Source organism: Cylas formicarius, unplaced genomic scaffold, assembly GCF_029955315.1.
Source record: "Cylas formicarius isolate icCylForm1 unplaced genomic scaffold, icCylForm1.1 PGA_scaffold_4__25_contigs__length_36172078, whole genome shotgun sequence".
Classification (NCBI taxonomy): Eukaryota; Metazoa; Arthropoda; class Insecta; order Coleoptera; family Brentidae; genus Cylas; species Cylas formicarius.
This window is the reverse complement of record NW_026844334.1, coordinates 20,768,932-20,789,285: the sequence shown is the minus strand read 5'-3', so window position 1 is coordinate 20,789,285 and position 20,354 is coordinate 20,768,932. Positions and strand designations below refer to the sequence as shown.

Genomic DNA, 20,354 nt, shown 5'->3' with positions numbered 1-20,354 from the left:
GAGCATATTTCCAACTAACCAACGCTTTTGATATTTCTTGCATATTCACTATGCTATGGATAAACACATGCTTTCTAAACAATATTTCCATCAAAAATTTTTTAAATAATTACTATGACTATATGAAATTATTTTTAGAAATTGTATGCTATATCCCTAAATGTAAATATCCTAAAGTATAAAATCAAATTTGCGATTAATTATTGTAAACAGGTCATAGTTACCTTCTTTCATGGTAGATGAGGTAATGTAGATTGGTTTAAATCACTGATAATTATTACAAACGATTCAAGGAGAAAAGGAAAATTTGGTACAACATGTTGGAAGTATTTGAAAGGTCTATCAGAGGCAATACAAGAGTTAGATCAAAACATCAGGGCAATAGTTTTGAAATAAAATAAAAAATTCGGAGTCAATGTTAGTAAAAAAATTTCAATTGTCTAAACTTCAAATCAAATTATTCCTTGAAAATTTGAGGAATTGCATCGCGCTTTGGGTCTGAAAGAGGCGATGGTAGAGAACGGAGTTTAAGTTTCTAGTAGATAGAGGACGGAACTGCTGTTTGTTGCCAAAAGAGTTTGAATTTAGTAAGTAGATATGGAACAAGCATCAACAGTCGTTGGTCTGAAGGCTATTGAGTTTTCTAAGATTTATTTAAATTATTATTTAATGTCAATAACCTATTTTAACACTCAACTCATCTCTCCTTTAAAACACTGACATTTACTTTAGATGGGAGAGTATTCAAAGCAGGCAAAGCGTTAACTTTCCTCTTCTTTGGGGCTGATTTAGCGAAAGGCTAAAAACAAGAACATGATTTATTAATCATTATCAATAATTGCAGTTACAATATGTGGGTAATATCAATTGTTCAACAACATAAATCGGAAAACCTAACTTTTCAAATTTTGAAAATAGTTTTTTATACTTTTTGCTTAGTTTTGGTTCTGGTAAAGGTGGCTTAAAATTTTATTACATAATTCAAAACTAAAGCACGCCTAAGGCAATAATTTTTCTAACTTCTGGTCACTATCCATGCAATTAAAAAATATTTGCTTTGTAAATAAGTTAAAAACTGAAGTTTCACAAAATCGAAAATCTGAGGTACAATCGCATAAAAACTTCCAAAATGCGCTAAAAAGATATAGTTCAGTGTATGGTATTATGTACGTTTGATAAGTATAATGTATATAGAGCGTAATTAGAGTTTAAAGTTACGAATAGAGTTTCTGTAATCTTTGCTAAAATGTAATTTTATAGGTTTTCTTTCTACCCTGACACCAAATTACGTATAATGTACTATGAGTTTTTCGCTACAAAAACGGGTTTCAGCTTGCTTGATCCATTAAAATACGTAACAAAAATATATATATGAACTATGTCATAATGCGGCGGATTTCTCTGTCTGAAAGCTTGGCACAAAAACGTGTCTCGTTCAAATAATTTCAAAATATCTCTCTAATGAGTAATTTCGTTTAAAACATTTATTGCTGAATTCATATTAATTTTTCCTAAAATAGGTTTAGTACGTAAAAAATGCTATCGAAGAAACATAAAACTGCCCAAAAAATCAATTTTAAGCACGCGCATGCTCAAAATAACAAAAAAAGTATATCACAACAACTGTTTTTATGTAAAATAACGTTAATAAAATGAGTTTGAGATCAGAGAAGTCTGATCGATAATAATAATAATAATAATAATAACCGTTAAAAAAAATACTATAGAGTTACTTTCAGTATAAAAAAATAACGTGAACACACTACAATTATGTACAACGAATTATTGTTTCAAAAAACACGAACTAACTAACGAAAGCCATGAAACAAAAGAGCCGCTTCATTGAAGTCCGATGTTTAACTAAGCTAGCGCACAACACGTGTCACTTGCGTGGCGTAAAGCTAAAATAAATTAGAACTCTGATTTTCCCGCAGGGACAAAACACTACGAATGAAAGAAAAGAAAGGTAACACTACGAAAATAAGGTACATAAGAAACGAAATCGTCCTCACCCTTGTCCAATATACTCGAATTGTACGACCTCGTACCTACCAATTTAGATTACCATTTGTAAGGTTATCCCAACGGGAAACACCAGCAGAAGCCCAATTTGCCTATGTACACCAAACAGAACATCACCGTCTATACAAAAGAAAAAACGACAAACACAACAAAAAGTCAAAAATTAATAAACAAAAACTTAAATGGCACGTTTTAAGTTGGAACTTTGGACACCGTTTTCAATAGATCCGAACCGCTCGTTTTCTCGAGACTCATCTTCATTGGATCGTGGTGATGCTGGTGTAACGACGAGTGACTCTGCTCTATCTTGGCTTGTTGCTTCTCTTGTTGTTGCTGTTTGTGCCTTTCTTGTTCCTCGCGTTCTCTTCGTGCTTGTTCGTTAATTTCCTTAACCGCCCTTAGTTCCTTTTTCAGCTTCATTCTCCGATTTTGGAACCAGATTTTGATCTGTCGCTCCGTTAGGCACAACGCGTGTGCTATCTCGATCCGCCTTCGCCGCGTCAAGTAGTGATTGAAATGGAATTCTTTCTCCAGTTCCAGCGTCTGGAAACGGGTGTAGGTTTGTCGACCCCGCCGCCGTGGACAGCCATTTGGACCTAGAATTAAAAATGCATATTATTTTTACGCGGCAAATGATCTACCCAATGCATAAATACAAATTGAATTTCAGTCCAGTATACCATTTGCATTCGCAGCATATAGAACACATTAATATAATATACCAAAAACAAGATTACAACTATAAAGTGTACAGTCAACTACCAGAACGAATTGAGTCATTAAACCCTGTGAATCAAAAAGGAAATAAAATAAAATTCCTCTGATATTGAGTTTTTTTATATTGAACTCAATTCATCATGTTTTTTATCCGTCACAAAAGTTTGCATATTATGCACTTATATACTATTACCGAGTTAAAACATGTTTATTACTATGGTTTATAGCCTTATCTCAAAGGGCAGTTTTTTATATAGCTCTTTAAGAGAACCTCAAGATTTATCGGGATTTAGGTCATCAATCCAAACAAAATCTGTGTCCAAGTAATCGAGTTTATGCAAAGGAGCAAGAACGTATTTACCGCTGAAAAGCAGATTCTTCTATATAAATGTGAAACTTTGACGATGATTTCTATTTAAATGTATTTACTGGCTTAGTCTTGTTATATTATTTGTTTAGCAATCAAAAACACATAGTGAGATATATTCTGAGCATATATAGAGAAGCAACTCATCCGAGCACAAACCTTGAAAACATCATTAATGTGGTGAACTTCTATTTCATCCCCCAGAGTTGTTTCAATACATCAAGGTTTCTGTGCCACATTTCTAGTCTAATCTCGTCGCTGGGCGTGGCGACTGCTCAGCGCTACTCGCTACGCAGTCTACAAAGCCGCTACACGGCATTGTATTTCAAAGAAGCCGCTTTGCGCTTGTATAAAGTGCCGTTCACGGTCGCCGAGATTGAAAATCATGGCAAACTTTTTTTACCATTTTTTTGCAGGGTCTTTCAGATTTTTGTCTATAATTGAAGAACCCTCTATATAATCGAAAAAATACTAGAAGTCAAGTTTATAGTACCGGATTTTCCGCGTCTTTTGGTTCAAGAATTTTGCCGGTAGGGTTTATAGTTTTCGAAAAAATATTTTTTTTCAGGGAGACAAAATAACCCAAAAGAAAATAGTTTAAATGCAAGGGCGAACTCCTACCCTTCTGCTAAATTCGAAGTCGATAGATTCAAATTTGACACATTTGAACACACACACATGGGACACTCTGTACAATAGGTGAAAACTTTAAATACAAAAGTTTTAGCTGACAACTGTTATGTATGTATGTATGTATGTTATGGTCGATTAACTTTATAGAGTTTTTTGTGAATACCGGCCACACCCTGTACATTTTTGAAAATTGTAAAGAATAGGAATTTATCACACCCGATCTTACGAATCTTTTCGTTCAAGAAATTTTTCGATTGCATAAACGGTTTTTGAAAAATGACTTTTCGTGGGCCCTTGTAAACGCGATTTTATTTTTATTTTTTTTTAAATACGTCTCGACTCCACACCCCTCCCCCCCCCCCCCCCAGTTTCAATACCAAGCTGCATATATGTAAGAAATGTAATTGCTTCAAATTTCGGAAACTTATCGTGTTTCATAGCGATGTTCAAAAAGCAGTTGAAAATTGAACAAAAAAGATTGCCGCCTATGTTTGACCACGGCCGTTTACACATATCTTGTGCACTCATGGACAAAGGGGCAAAAATTTGGACCGTCTAGCTGAAACCGTTCAGAAGTTATTGTCGAAAATGTCCTGTAACAGAGAACAGAGAACGGACAAACATACAAAAAAAATTTTTTTTCGACGCTGATCATTTCTGTATCAATGGCGGTCCCCTAGGACTTTATACGAGCGTAGATGCTTTCGCTAAAAATTAATTACCGAGGTATAAGTCTCGGATGATATAAATAAATAATATAAAAAATAAAAGTTATAATAAATTTTAGTGGAAAACATTTTTTAAAAAATCGCCTTCGTTCTCTATAGGCACTTTCTATAACGTAGTTTCTAAAAACTCGATTCTCAGAGATACCCCTTTAGGTCGATATTCATGCCAAATAATAGAGAAAGTTTCAACGTTTTTTTTGTTATTCGAGTGCATTAGAGGGCGTCGTAAAACCCTTTCGGATGGGATAGGTAAAAAAATCGGAGAATTCAGCTTTCACTCGAGATGAAAAGGTTTTCTGCGAGTCAAATATAGAGTAGTTCAGTCAATAACAAAAAAGATCGTAAACTATAAAGAGTCCTATTTCTCGGGATGCTGCTTATTTTTAGATAAAAGTGTAATAAAAATGCCGTTAAATCCGGCTTTCTGGGCGGGTATTTTCGGAAAGACGAAAAGCGTTGGGCCAATCGGTCATATGAATTTTATTTTAAATAAAGTAGAATTAAATGATACCATGTTTCAGAACATGGATACGTTTCAGTAAGACATAGAGGGCGAAAAACAAAGACATTGTCGGTGTTCATTCTACAAAAATCGAAATCTAACATTAAGGTTTAAAGTACCAACCAATGCAGACCCGAAAATGGCCACAGTAAAAATAAAATTTATTTCCTAGGGGATGTTTACCGAGAACGCAGTTGGGGTTATCATCTCGTTATGTAAAGTGTCTGTTTACAAACATATATAACTCCGGAATACAACTCCGGCAATTTTGAGATGGTCGGATTTAAAATGTAGATGGAAATATTTCAAGCGATGGTAATTCCGAGGTCGGAGCAGTAATCAAAAATTCAACTAACAAACACAAATAGTTAAAAAGACTTTTAAGAAGACAACTTTTTTTTTAACTATATAGATTTATCATTTATCAGTGGGGTGAATCTTAAGATATAGATTTCGTTATAGAAGGTTGGTTTTGGCCCCCCGTTCAGAGAAGAAAGCTTCTATTATCTATAAAAATTCTATTCTTAATTAGGAAGCAAAACAACCCTATGACACGGTACAATTGGTAAGAAACATTAGGAGCAAAAAAGAATTAAGTATCAAACACATCGTGTCGATCAATTTAGTGAGCCGCTGTTAAATGCGTATAAGCTTTTTTATTTATCGAATGGAACTGTCTTCTCGAAACTAATTTTTAGAAAAATAACGAAAAAAAGTCCACTTCCTTTTAATTCTTTTGTTAATCTTTTTTTAGACACAGACTGCAATGACTTTAACATTTCTCGCTATCCAGACAGACCAAAAAATATATTCGTTAAGAGTGAGTTTGCGTCTAGACATTTAAAAACTAAAGGTTACTAATTTTGAATTATATTTCTGTTAGTTTCTGCTAAAATTTTATGAATGTTGGTTCAAGTTTTAGGTTAGTTCTGGTTCAAGTTTCAGGTTAGTTCTGGTTCGTTTTAGTCTTTGCGTCGTTGATGCGTCCCAATTAAGTCCCGGTTAAGTCTGCTGCGATTCTTGCTGGGAACGTCGAACTGGCCCCATGTTAAACAAAAGGGTCAATAATTTTGCTTAGAACTTATTCTGCTATGCGATACATTTGAATTGTAAGCTACCAAAAACTACATCACAAATTTTTATGTTGTTAAACAGGCAAACAAAAGTCCCATTCCAAAATTTTTAATTTGTGAATAAAGTTAAGTTATTAGTTGTTATCAGTAAACTCCATGGAACTGTAATGACTCTGGTAAATGCATCCATTTTGCTAGGCAAATTTTATATGGAATGTTAGAAGATAGTAGTAGGAGTAGATAAATCGTTTTCTTGGTCATACGCGTTAGTACTAATTGCGGATAACACATTATTTCTCAATTTGTATGCCTGTCTAAGTTTTTCGAACCTCAGCCTTTTAATAACTTATAGAGTTATTATATTATTCAAATATGAATATCTGATATATTAAGTATTTCCATCTTTTAATAAAAATTGTTAATTTCATTTTATCATTTGTACGCCATAAAAAATAATCAGTATTTTGATAGTTTGATTGAAATTAATTAAAAATTTGCACTTTTGCAAAAAATAAAAAATATTACATTAAATATTTAGGCTAACACATATGAATTTTAAATATTTTTTAAAATATTACTCTTCAAAAAATACATTTTTTACATACTATTTTGTTTCAAGATATATGCAATTTTTTGTAATGTTTTTTAAAAAGTTAAGTTTTATAAAAATTGTATAATAAATAATTAAAGAAACTTAGTTTGGTCACCAAATAATAATAATGAATGATAATATATGTTTATTTTTTGCACTTCGCTAGCCGCAAACCAAAAACAATTTTCAAAAATACCAAAGCCGAGTCTCTAATTTCATAGCTACTTATATCAAAATATCTTATGATACATACATAATGTGTCCATTCATTAACATGAAGACATAAAAAAAACCTGTCTTCGGCTAATTATCTTTGACTAATAAGTTGATTATAAAAAAAAATATAATTTTCTTATCAGTTTCTTTACATTATTGGGAACAGCATTATATCATTTGTACACAGTCAGAAAACGGTCTTTCAAACAATGCTTAACGATCTGGGGGAGGAGAAATAAGACCCATATATTGAAGATTCAAAGAGTGGACATCAGTTCGGAATTTTATTTTTTTCATGCCCACCACTGCATGAAACTGTCCATGGATAACCAATTTGAGTTTATACGATATTCGATCATGTCGCCTGACACCGTAAATCAATCATAAACACCACTTTTGCACTCTCTGTATTCTGGTTACATCTTCTTGATCCAAACAAGGTCCATACACCGCATCTGCATAATTAAAATGAGAAAGTACCAGCGAATCTATTAATCTAATTTGAAGGTTAGTTTTTAAAAGGTGACATGGGGATAAATGTTTTTTAAACTCATACGGGCTTTTTGAATGCACTTATATATGTGGAGCTTGAAACCAAATCACTATCAAAGTTTAGTCCCAAATTTCTTGCGCGTTCAGCGCAAATTAAATGTGGATCTTTAAAATGTAATCGAAAGTTACCTCCTTAGATTGACCAAATAACATAAGGTAAGATTTGGTAGCATTTCTTTCGACTTGATGCGAATTTGAAAACTCTTTAACGCGCTTGATATCCCTGTCAATATTTTCCATAGCGTGCTGGAAATTTTCCGAAAAAACTGAAAAATATATTTGGGTATCATCAGCATAGGAATGAATTATGCAGTCCTGTAAACAGCTACTCGAATTGCATGTATAGATATTAAAAAGGAGAAGCCATAATATTGACCCTTAGGATACTCCACACGGAACAAACTGAAAGCGGTCAGTACAGTAACTATGCATAAAAGGGACTTGAAAAATCTAAATAGGGCAGTATTCACAAAAGAACTTCATGATTGATTTCGTCGAAAGCTTTTATATAAGCTCATATCACTCTCCGGAAGAATGTTGTCTGTTATATTTAATAATACTGACCTGCAGCTGTACCCTTTTCGATATCCTGACTGCGAGGAGGGTAGTAACTGGTTAATATCTAAATGATATTTAATTTGTTTTTCAAGAACCTTGGAAAATACGGATAAGGTGCTTATAGGTTTTAATTGACCCTTTGTTGTGATATTCTTTAATTTAGGTAATGGAAAGACCTTAGAGACTTACTAAGTGTTAGGAAATGCGGATTCGATAATGCAGCTATTGATTAGATTCGTGATAAAGGGAAGTATTCTATCAAGGCACAGAAGTATCATTCCCAAGTTCAATTTATCCACACCCATCGCAGGATATTTAATCTCTAGGATATGTCTCTTCGTTTTTTGTTACTGTGGAAAAACTTCTAATTAGGTGGACATCCAGTACCGCAGTTCTTAATCAAATATTTATTAATTTAGTCAGGATTATTTAAAAGGTCAGGAATATCAATTTTGTTATGTTTGTTTACAATGTTTAAGTCTCTCAATGTGCTTCATAATTGTTTCGAGTCCTATTTATTTGTATTAATGAAGTGTTCAAGATATCTTTTATTCTCATTACGGATAGCTATATTGGTTTCGTTTCTAATCTGTTCGTAATATTCCCATTGTGTGTTATTTTTAGTTGCAGTGAATTTTTTATAAGCTTTGTTTTTAAATTTATTTATCAACTTTATGGTATCTGACAACCAAGGTTGCTGTTTGTTATCCCATCACGTCGTTGCAATTCCGATTTGGATGCTGGTTAATATAGAGACCCGAAGGTAAGCTAGGTTCATTGTCTAAATGAGATTGTAACACACTATTACTATGGAGTATTTCGAACAACAAAAATGTTAAAAACTTACTCAAAATGTGAATGTCAAGTGCAGTCAAATTAAAAAAGAAAGCTTAATAATCTTTTGCTAAGAAAAGAAAAAACAGAACTGAATTGCTTGAAATTTGCTTAACACTTTGTAACTCGAAATCGATCATAGGTTAAAACCATGCTAAACCTTTTAAATTGTAACCACGAAATGACGTTAACACCACAAAACATCAAAACGAAACAACGAAGTGTTATCATTTCCAACCCCGGACTTTTTCTTACGCGGCTATAGAGATAAGGCTAGGGCAATTCCCGTGATTGTTTACGACAATGTACTTGGATTGTTGTACGTCGATTCATTACCCTAGATAAGTTCCCGTCGAGGGTTATTAACGGTCGCTGTTACCGTTGTGTACCTACCCTATAAGATAAAGATAAAGCTGTAGAGATAAAGGGTAAAATACGCGACCGACGCGACGATGCCATTCCGCGTTTTCTGGTTTCTGCAGGAGTTCACCTAGCATGCTGTGCAGAACCGGAATAACCCTAAATTCTTCCATCTTTAAAACGTAACATTTGTTAATCTTAACATAATAAAAAATGGCAATGGGCAAAATCAAGGAAATATATTTGCTTGTTTTAACGAATAGTTTGAATTGACGTACCAGTTTGTTTTCTATTTTTGGCTGTAAAATTTGAGCAGCATAACAGAATTCTCTTCGGTTTTAATTTTAATTTAATTCATAAATTGCCAAAACCCGACAGAAAACACATATTTTAATAACATCTAAGATAGGCATAAATAAAACCATCAGTAATATTTTTTATTCCGAAGGAAGCAAAGAGTCTCTGCTTAAAGTTAAAAAATAATTTAGAAAAGTTTCGCATATTGTAGGAAAGCTCATGGCGGTCCAAGTGATCGGTCCATATATTATTAGACAAGAAAAACATCAAGCCCATATTTTTACATTCAAAATGTTTTCTTCCGCGGACAACAACTAGAATTTCAATGATTTGTACATTCGTAGTTTTTTCTTGTACATAAATAATAAATAAATTAATGCTGACTGGATTTCACCGATTTGCTGGTTTGAAGGGGTGGCATATAATGAGGCAAAAGATACTTGAGCCTCCAACGGGATGCTGCTGTTTAGATATTTTTTAAATTAACTATCTAAATAATATTATTTTCCATGCAGTTTCCCTACTTTTTTTGGAATTTGAAAAATATTTCTTAATATATATATATTTCATTTTTGTATTTGTATTTGTCTGGCATGACCATTACAATATTTTCAAATTTACTTTCACCACAAATTTTTTGACATGTATAAAAAATTCATATTAACTGAATTAACTAAAAATTAATGTGACCTGATTCCAAGTATTAAACAAATTGCTAACTAATTGATTGTACTTATTTCCGTTAAATAAGCATTTATTTTACCAATGTTACATTGCGTGATAATTCTCTCATGTTTACGTGAATTTTAATCGCAATTACAAAGCGAATATTCAATTTTCCTATTAAATTTTAGTTCAACAAGATTCAAGCAAATGAAAATGACACTAAAATTTAAAAAAAAACCTTTTACAGACTCTCAAACTCGCTTTGATTCATATCTACAACTTTCCAAATTGCAAAATATTACGCAGCATCATCGTTGGCAGCATTAAAAAATGGTTAATATCTACTCAATACACCTGCGGAATTGTCTCTACTAATTTCTCTTTATGCGCGCCAACAATGGAATCCAACTAGAGGCAATATGGCGTACGTACTCGGTCGTTGCTATGGCGACCGGCCCTTTTCATCAGGGCAGGGTTGCAACGTCGATTTCCACCCTTGCTGCAGCAGAGGCGGCGGTGCCGTTCCCGATAAATCATCGAGATTGGCAAAGTGACTTACGGATGGTGCGCAGATAGTGCAATTAGTAGAGGCGATAGGTTTGCTGCTTTACTAAAACTTGTCTAACTGGGATAAGCAAAAGTTTAGAAAGTCGTATTTATGTCGAAATTGTATTAATTGAATCTTTAAAGATTATATGCTATAAAAAATCACCAACTAATCCTAATCGACTATTAGAATACAAGGTATAAGTTAGCTCGAAATACTAACAATGATCATTACCTCACACTTCCTTTTTGGATTTCTTGAGTTGATGATTTGCAGCATATTTTCCAGTGCAAAGAAAACCGATAAATTGTTTAATGCTGTTTAGAGCAAAGGTGGTAGTTATGTAGCTGCTAGTTTTATCGTCAAGAGTGTGATAACTTGACTTTTATATATGCATAGAAGAAAGGACAAGCCCAAAATATTTACGAGTTGACATGTAAATAATATTCTAAATGCACATGATTATGATTTCACAAATTTTGCAGATTTAAGATCTTAATCATATCTTCCATAGCCCAATTTAATAGTGTTACGGTTTAAGTTTAATTATTAGAGAGTTTAAAACCCAACAATCGTTTTACATCGTTTTAAAATTTATTTTGCATTAAAAGTGTAGAGTAATAAATTGAAGATACAAAATTTTCAAGGTTTGTAAGAAATATATCGATTGACACAAAAAGAAACACCAGTTAGTTAGCAGTTTATATATTTGAATCATGTCACATGGATATCAGTTACCTTTTAAAACCGCTCAAATTAATATGGATTTCTGTTATTCTAATTATACATGTTATACGTATCAGGCTGGGTATTTAAAAACGTTGAAACTGAAAACTATTAACAAATACGGTCTCAAAGTAAACCGAGATATCCAGCTTAAGAATAGTAATATTATAAATAATTTTGCAACATTGTTATTGTAAATATTTTTTTTTTCATTTCCACCTTATTTATTTTATGAACACCGAACACTATCGCTGATTAAATTGCTACAAACAGCAAACTACGCGAGATGCTAGAAATCGCACAAAACATTTGCTTTCTTATCTAGTAGTTTTCTTCCAGTCAGTCGATTGAGCAAACACCCTCCGATTACCATTAAGGGATTAAAATAGGACGAAAACAAGCCGTTGTGGGGTTTTGGAGTTCAGTCTGCGCCAAGACCTTGACGAAACAGTGGATTGAATCGAAATTAGAAGGAAACTGTTGCAGATACGAATGTACGTAGGTAAGTCTATTTTCATTACAAAAAAAAAATAGTGCGGAACTAAATCGCACAAGAGTTGTATTTTTGCGCTTGACATGACTATTAGGGTAAAAAATTATTATTGTTAAAATATATTTTTTTGTAAGTTGATTTTCGTGGTATCAATCATATAATATAAATGAAGTAAAGTATGTTATTAAGATCTCAATAGTGTTTTCTTGAACTTACACTCAAATTTCATTGGTTGTGAATCCTAGATTTCAGTATAAAAAAGGCACTACTTTTGAGATTTTTAATAAAGTGGAGACAAAATATAAAATTGCCTATCGTCATATTCGATTAATAGAAGTAAGTATACAAGTCTCTGCAAACATTAGCAAAAGAGTACAGAGTATCATTACAATTACGCTAAAACCAAGCATCGATGACTTCCAGCAATTGATTTCCAATACCGATTCTCTCAGACGTCAAAAATATATGTATATGTAAGAATAAGTGTTTTTTAAATATCATATTTATTTTACTTTCGCTTGAGCTACGAAGCAACAATAATTAATATCGCCGATTTAATACCAAATTATGAAACTATATATTAATAGCCACTACTTTTCCTTTTCAACTCTGCGTAGGTAATTATCATTCCCAGCACGTATACACCCTTTTCCGGATCTTTCCGAACTCCGTTTCAGTACACCCGGTGCATGAATCGTGACTTCGTTGATATTAGAACAGTGCTCGCAATAATTTACTCCGGTTGAATTTTTCTATTGCTGCGACCAATAATTTAATTAAGGTCCACCGCAGTCACCTAAATAGCACAATGAGAAAAATTATTGTGTTTTGTCAATCATAACCATTGATTGACGGTTTGATAAATTCCAATGTCTATTAAGAAAGTTTGAATTACCCAAAACTTTAGGTTACACAAACATTACATAAGCATTATCCCTCTCCTCTCAAACCACAAGATATACAATGAAAAAATTTAAGCAACACAGTTCCACCCAATCGGTAAGCCAGTTTTTTGGTGGCAATGACTTGGTTAAAGTGCTTGTTCATTTCGAAACTAATTAAATAACAGTACAAAAAATTCTAAAATCCAAGATTTTTTAAAATTACTTAAAAAATAATTATAATTTCGTTCAACTGCCACATAAATATCTGGATTTCGTTGGCTACATTTCACAAATTTCAACTTTTTTTTACTAAAATTTCGTCGATTTGACAACATGGCTCGTGCTAAGGCAGCAACAAATAATGCGCATACACGATTAGTATGTTGAAAGCGTCCTTTTTAACAATTCATTGCCACATCATGAGGACTCTGTTAGAATAATTTAGAGACTTATGAGAAATAGATGGTATGGGAATGTTATGCAGTTTGAATTCATTAATAATGGCAAAACCCACTGCACTTACGATACACTGGTAAGAGAGCGATAGACAAGTACAGTGGTAAGAGAAAGCAAATGTTTACAAAACTTTTAATAGTAGTTGAAGCATTTCGTAAAAGTGAAAAAGTTATCCGAGATCTTTTTCTTGTCTGAGAGAGCCAAAAAGTTCGGTTTTCTAAGGAATTATTTTTTCGGCCCCGTTCTAAAATACCCAATTATGTACTGATCAGCGTCGCTTTAAGACGTGGGCTTCTTTAAACTTATCGCCAGTCAGTTCGGGCGTTCCCGGTACTTCAGTCACTTTGTTGTGCAAAAATATGATGGTAGTAGAAAAAATATAGTATGCAAATATAGTATAGCTTTATCAACTTTTTCAGTGGCGGTCATCAAACTCGTTGAATAATATGCTATTAAACGCCAATCGGAAGCTACATTTATATCAACTATAATTTTTACCGGAAAAGCTCATGAATACATACATAAACGCAGATTTCAATCGGATTAAGCCATCATCAATAACTCGGTGGAAATTAGAATTGATAAGAAAAACCGTGAAAAAGCACAACGTAGGCAACTAAAGGAAGCCAAAGGGGACCGAGAACGGGCGAGAGAAGGAAGTGATAACTATAAAAGTAACGGGCAAGAGGAAATGAAAAGTGCGAAGAAAGGTAGAAAAGAGGGTAAGAAGCGCCATCTAGACGGGACATTGACACATTTTACGAGTGCCGGGAATGACTGGGTGGCGGTAGTGGAGGCGGATGATAACGAAACATGTTGCGTTCTAATATTTCGGTCTGTAAGAATTTATTTTGGGTAAATGGAAAATTTCGGAGGCTGCGGAAAATTAAAGTCTGTTCCGTTGCTTTAGTAGAAAAATATAATATTAATTAAAAAAATTTCATATACCTATAATGAAATCGGTTACGTAGGGTTAAATATTTGGAGCTCAATCCAAAGCAATTTTCTCACTTGAGAAAATCCGGCTAGTTTGGGAAATAAACTAATTGATTGTTTTCTATTTTTGCATGATCAATATCAATATAAGAATAATATAATTCTTTCGCTTTATCCCCACTTCAGAGAACATCTACAACAATCACAACTACTCAAGAACAACAAACAGGGGGGGAACATGAAAGACAGTTTTCGTATAATGAATAAATATTTTATTAAATTATATATTGGCCATTCTGGTCCAACACCTTTTGCCATCTTTCTGGCAGTAACATAATTCCCCTCTCATAAAATTTTGGTCCTTGCTGGCAAAAAACTGGTTCAGGTGGTTTTTGACATCTTCATTTGAGGTAAAGGTTTTGCCATCCAAAAAATTTTGCAGGGACCGGAACAAATAGTAGTCGGAAGTCGCCAGATCTGGAGAATATGGTGGATGTTGCAGTACGTCCCATTCAAGCTGTAAAAGTTTTTGGCGAGTGACCAAACTTGTGTGAGGTCTCGCATTATCCTGGTGGAACACTACACCCTTCCTGTTGATTAATTCGGGCCTCTTCTCTTTAAGTGAATCATTCAATTTGTTCAGTTGATGACAATAGACTTCTGAATTAATCGTTGTATTGTCCGGCAAAAGCTCAAAAAAAAAAACGATTCCTTTGACATCCCACCAAACGGAGAGCATCACCTTTTTTTGGTGAATGTTGGCTTTTGACACGCTTTGAGCCGGTTCATCTTTTCTGCTCCATGACCTCTTGCGTTTAACATTGTTGTATACAACCCATTTTTCGTCCCCAGTAATAATCCGCTTCAAAAATAGATCATTTTCTTGACGTTTGAGGAGCGAATCACACACGTCAACGCGACGACACAAATTTCGCTCCGTAAGGACATAGGGCACCCACACATCGAGCTTCGAGGTTAAGCCCATGCCTTTCAAATGGCCATAAACAGTCGAATTCGACAAATTTAATCTCTCACCGATCTCTGGTGTGGTTATTCGCCGATTTGCATCAACTAATGCCTTTATCGCATCTTTGTCAGCTTCGACCGGCCTTCCAGACCGTGGTGCATCTTCGACATCAAAATTGCCGGATCGAAATTTTGCAAACCAGTTCTCGCACTGGCGTACTGTTAACACGCCTTCTCCATACACATCCGTCAATTTTTTTCTCACTTGGACAGCATTTTTACCTTTTCTGAAGTAAAAAAGTAAAATATGACGAAAATGCTGCTTATTGCTCTCCATATTTAAAAGGGCACCAACCAAAAACTACTGCGTAGAATTAATAGAACTTTTTCACACACAAGCCTTGCAATATCAGCTCTCAAGACATATAATGGTTATGCGGCTTAAGTGTGAAGTTGGTTTCGAAAAAACGTAATTAAGTCCTCTGACGGGAAAAAACGAAATGACTTTCCGAACAACCTTATATAATATTATAAATATTATAGGGCGCTTGTCAAGATTAATTTGTCCGAAGCACGTTTTCATGCATTGGAAACAATGGTCAATACGAAAGTCAACCAGTCCGAACGTAAAATCTTTATGTGCGTTAAAATTCAAGGGAAATGTATGAGCGAGCCCATCGTTTAATTCAGCAGAAATACACACCAGAGTTGGCTTCATTTACTGATGTTTTGATAGTGCGGCAAAGACAAAACCAGAAATAACCAACAGAATCACGTCAAGATGTATACTGCAGAGCACGGTACAAAAGGATTCGCAGCCCATAAACGTCACTTATAACTACCGGAATAGTTAAACAAATATTCGATTTGTTTGCTGAATATTTACGGTATGGCTTTTACACCGTATTATAAATAAACAACTTGGTCAGATTTATGCAAATTTGAGTTGTGTGCCTTTGAATGTTATACCGGAATTTATAGCAAAACAATTCAATAAATTCGAATTCCTGTGCGCTTCTCTTCGGTACGAGAAACCCGGATTAGAGACCGTCAAAAATTTGGTAAAAATATGTTGGATTCTGATGCAGTATCTATATAACCTTTTTCATTTCGATAATAAAATACATACGATAAAAAAATTTATAAAGAATTTTAATAGGCAAACAGAACAAGAGAGAAAAGCAGATTTATATAATCCTTTATTTTCTATTTGTAATTTCATTTTATTTTTAGGAGCAAAACTACCGGATATATTATATCTTAAATTTTTGACTTTAGAAAAAATGATGAATTTGTTTTGTGATAAGGAAAAAAAAGTGTAAGTTCTGAGAGATTTCACAACGGCCCAGTAGTTCCAATGCATTCGAAGGCTTTCCAAAACAACTAAAAAGGGTTAATTGGCAAACGATTCAGGTCTGAAATTCAATGTAAACTATAAACAACACAGTCGGATAAATTTGGGTAAAGACAAATTTCATAAATTAATTTCACTAACGAGACAAGTTTGATCAATATTGTCCACATTGTTACCATGTATTTATTACAAATGTACCTAGGCATAACGCAAAATTTTTAGTGTGGTCCAAAAATACCAAAGGTTTAAAAGGGTGGTTAAATAGAAGAGATATTTTGAAAAAACAATCACAGATCTAAGATACAGCAAGCACGAGAACTACGAAATTGCACTTTTTTTAACACACACAATTTTGTTAACAGTTATGGACACAGGCACAAATTTTATTATAGTAAATAAAATCTTTTTTTTTTCTATACTCGTATAGTTTGCTGGTTTATAACAAAATAGCAGAAATGCACTTCTGTATGCTTTCGAGCACCTTCTAACGGTCGAATATGTACGTACTCGTAATATGCGGTTTGCATTCTAACGAGACTTGCAATTTCACGCTTAACGTATTCAATGCAGGGTTATATGGAGAGGGGGTCATTACAAATTCAAATATTTAATTAGGACAGAAATTATGTTTAGGATTTCGCGTCTGAAATGATTATACCGACGGCGATAGCGAACGTCTCCGTCTGGGATAAGTTTAGAATTTAAGTTGATAGGCGTGCGGGGGACAAATTTTCACTACACGTGGAGTTTGCTCGGGTTGATTTGATCTTACGGAACGATGTTCATACTGCTGAGTTAAAATCTAGATTTTTTAAGAATTCTAATTAGCTTCAACCTTGTGGTGTAATTATTACAATGCTAGGGGATGAGATAATAAATTCGATTTAACCCCACCTTTTGGAATGGAACTGTCAAACGTAACTTTATGATTTTTGAATGCTTGTGCTAGCTAAGGGCCTTACTGCTAGACTGAAAAATAGTGCAATAATATCGTTAGAATACTGATCTTAAGTTGTCACAATATAGTAGATGTTTTCAGTGTGATTGATTGACATAATTACAGCGTTCCAGACAAACTGATCACTATGAATTGAGGCCATTCAACCATGGAGTTGTCCACCAAAGACGTCAGCACTGGCGCGCTTTATTAGTGCTTGCAAGATCATAGGATTTCCATGCTTCGCATGCTAAAAAGGTTGTTACAATTTGCTAAAACGTAAGTCAGAAAAAATCAGTTGAATAACGAAACAAAACAGTTTCAAGGTCATGACATTAAATACATGACCAAAACCTAGATCCCAAAACAACGAATCAAAAGACAGTTGTATATTCTAGAGGTAAAAAGTACGAAAAAAGAACGGAAATGTACGACTCGAAGAACACGAAAAAGCCACACAGCATAAAATGGTCAGAAGTTCATGTTACCTACTGGAAAAGCGCCAATTTTAAAAAGTCCCCTCGTTAGCAACCCAAGCAGGGAAAACCCACTGTTAAGTCGGCCAAAGAAGAATAGCTTAAACTAGTATAAAGAATTAGTTTAGCTCACATTTGACAGTCATCTATCTATCTATATGAAACATTGTGTTACAAAATTGTCTTACTTTTGACATACCTACTGCAAACGTCTTCGACGATTTTGCTGTACATTTTGCTCCATCCCATAGGCGCTTTATCAAACATTGTTCGGTAATCGATGACCTTATGCAGCATCTAAATGAAGGTGCTTATGAAGCCTTCTACCGAAGGAAATTTTCGCAGATGAGATTTTATTAGCGCAGTTTAGTTTACTGGAGCTAGTTTTCTCGTAAGTGTTATTTATTCATTTATTTATTTTGTATCTTTTAAATCTTTTTAGTAATATGAAAACAAAATATAAACAAAAACTGTTATCACGACAATGTAGTTGAAGTTTTATTTAGTTGACGTAGGCTTACCAAAGTAAGCACTATTATCATATCGCTGCTCCGGCCGAAAAGTTAAATATAAATATTTTGTTGACTACTATTTAAAATGAGTTAACTTACTAATACAACGTTTTGAAAGTCACAATTATGCATGAGTTTTAGGGATAAGTACCCAAATTTCAGTTTCGTTTTTTGCTTCTTCTGAAAAATTATGGTTTTAGCAGTTCGATAACTGTTCTGCCGGATCAGCGAATATGACATTCTAGTTAACTCAATTTTTAATCTATACACAATCAACCATCTTCGCGTAGAGCTTCTAATAACCACTGGTCAAACTCATTTCCAAAACTTGTTAACGCCCTCGTAAATATTCAAAAATTTGCATTTTGTTCCAGGCGTAGACTTCCGAGCGGTCGCATGCATATTCGCTACGTCCGCATTTGGATCCCCACATGCGCGCCCCCGCCCAACACATTCAAAACAACTGCAGGCAGAAAGCGCAACGCCTGGATGATAATCCAGCCCGTTTATTCTATACATTTTCCATGCAAACTCCTATTTGCCAGACATTCAAATGGAACATCCAGAGCCGTGGTAAACGGAACGGGAGCCTCTGAAATTGCGGGAGTTTTTGCCCGTTCTACGTAATCAACAATTTTGGTTATTCCGTATTTCGTTTCGCTGGGATAACGCGCAGTTTGCTTTTTGGTATTACATTTATACACAGGATTTCTTGTTTTCATAATTTTAAATTCAGAATCAATGACGTTTTATCTAAAAAGGCAGGCGACATACCGTAACACGTATGCAGAAGTACGAGAATCCCATTCTAAACGCATCAAGATTTACATACTAAAATTTTCCTTCTAATTGTCTCATTAATCAGTATAATCTGGAAATTTCAATTTTCATCCCAGTAGATCCCAGATATTAAAATTTCGGAATTTCGATAAAACCATTTTTGTACCATTCACCCATTCGATCATTGGAGAGAAGAGTGTACTTGGTAAAGGGACATAATTTATTTATTGTTTTATTTATTTAATGACTAATGAACCAACACCAACACAAAATAGCAAGTGAAACTTGAAAAATGGAATAAACATTTACAAACAGTTGTAAACAACCTAAGCGACAAATTCAAATAATTTAGCAACATTTTAAAGAAACACAAAATGTTGACAATTTATTGTGCATTACTGCAGTCAAGTTTACAATATAGTATTTTAGGATGGGGAGGAGTGGTGGATGTACTGCATAAAAAATTGTAAATTATGCAAAAATAGTTTTGCAAAAAACTAGAAATTACTCTTTTGTACAACTGTTTAGGGAGTCGAAATGGTTTACGGATTTAAATATTTTTAAAAATAAAACCGAATTACAAAATATTACAAAATATAACTCATTCTTACAATACAAGAAATAGGGAAATGGCAAATGTGATAACAAATAAATGTAATAAACAAATTGGCCAAAGATCTTACATATTTTTGCAGGCCCATTTTTATAATTTTCTAGATGAGAATTTAAGGCAGATTCGTTATCTTAACACCATTTCATTTGTTTATATACAAAATGTGATGTATTACTTTTAATTTAAATTTCTAGTCGTCTTCAGAATAAGCATATTTTATTATTATTATTATTATAGACAGACTAAAGAGTCGAATAGTAACTGGCAGGTGAAGAAACAGCAAAACAAAAATTACAGATTGTTATGGAAAGTGCAAAACTAGGAAATATTTGGGGTAAGGATTGTGCGCAGAAATATTTCGAACTGCACAATTTCATTTATACAGGTGTTAAATTTCAATTGTGACATTTGAAATTTCTTGTTGAATTTTCTCTACTACTCTACGTTCTCCAATAAAAAATGGTAAATTGGTAAATTGTTGATATTGCTTTCGAACATATGACGGTGTTAATAGTAAAATAGATATGAAAATTTCAAAATTTTAATTTAAAATTGCA

General features: G+C 33.7%; 1 protein-coding gene across 3 annotated transcripts in view; it reads right to left on the bottom strand.

Annotated features, from left to right (window-relative positions):
* Nucleotides 1-2,214: 2,214 nt before the first annotated feature.
* The window catches only part of LOC132700453 (homeobox protein abdominal-A homolog), a 58,980-nt gene continuing 40,840 nt past the window's right edge, over nt 2,215-20,354 (bottom strand). For all 3 annotated transcript variants that reach the window (XM_060667778.1, XM_060667779.1, XM_060667780.1), the window contains exon 4: nt 2,215-2,618. In XM_060667778.1, coding sequence (XP_060523761.1) covers nt 2,215-2,618 — 404 coding nt within the window. The remainder of the gene's footprint in view (nt 2,619-20,354) is intronic.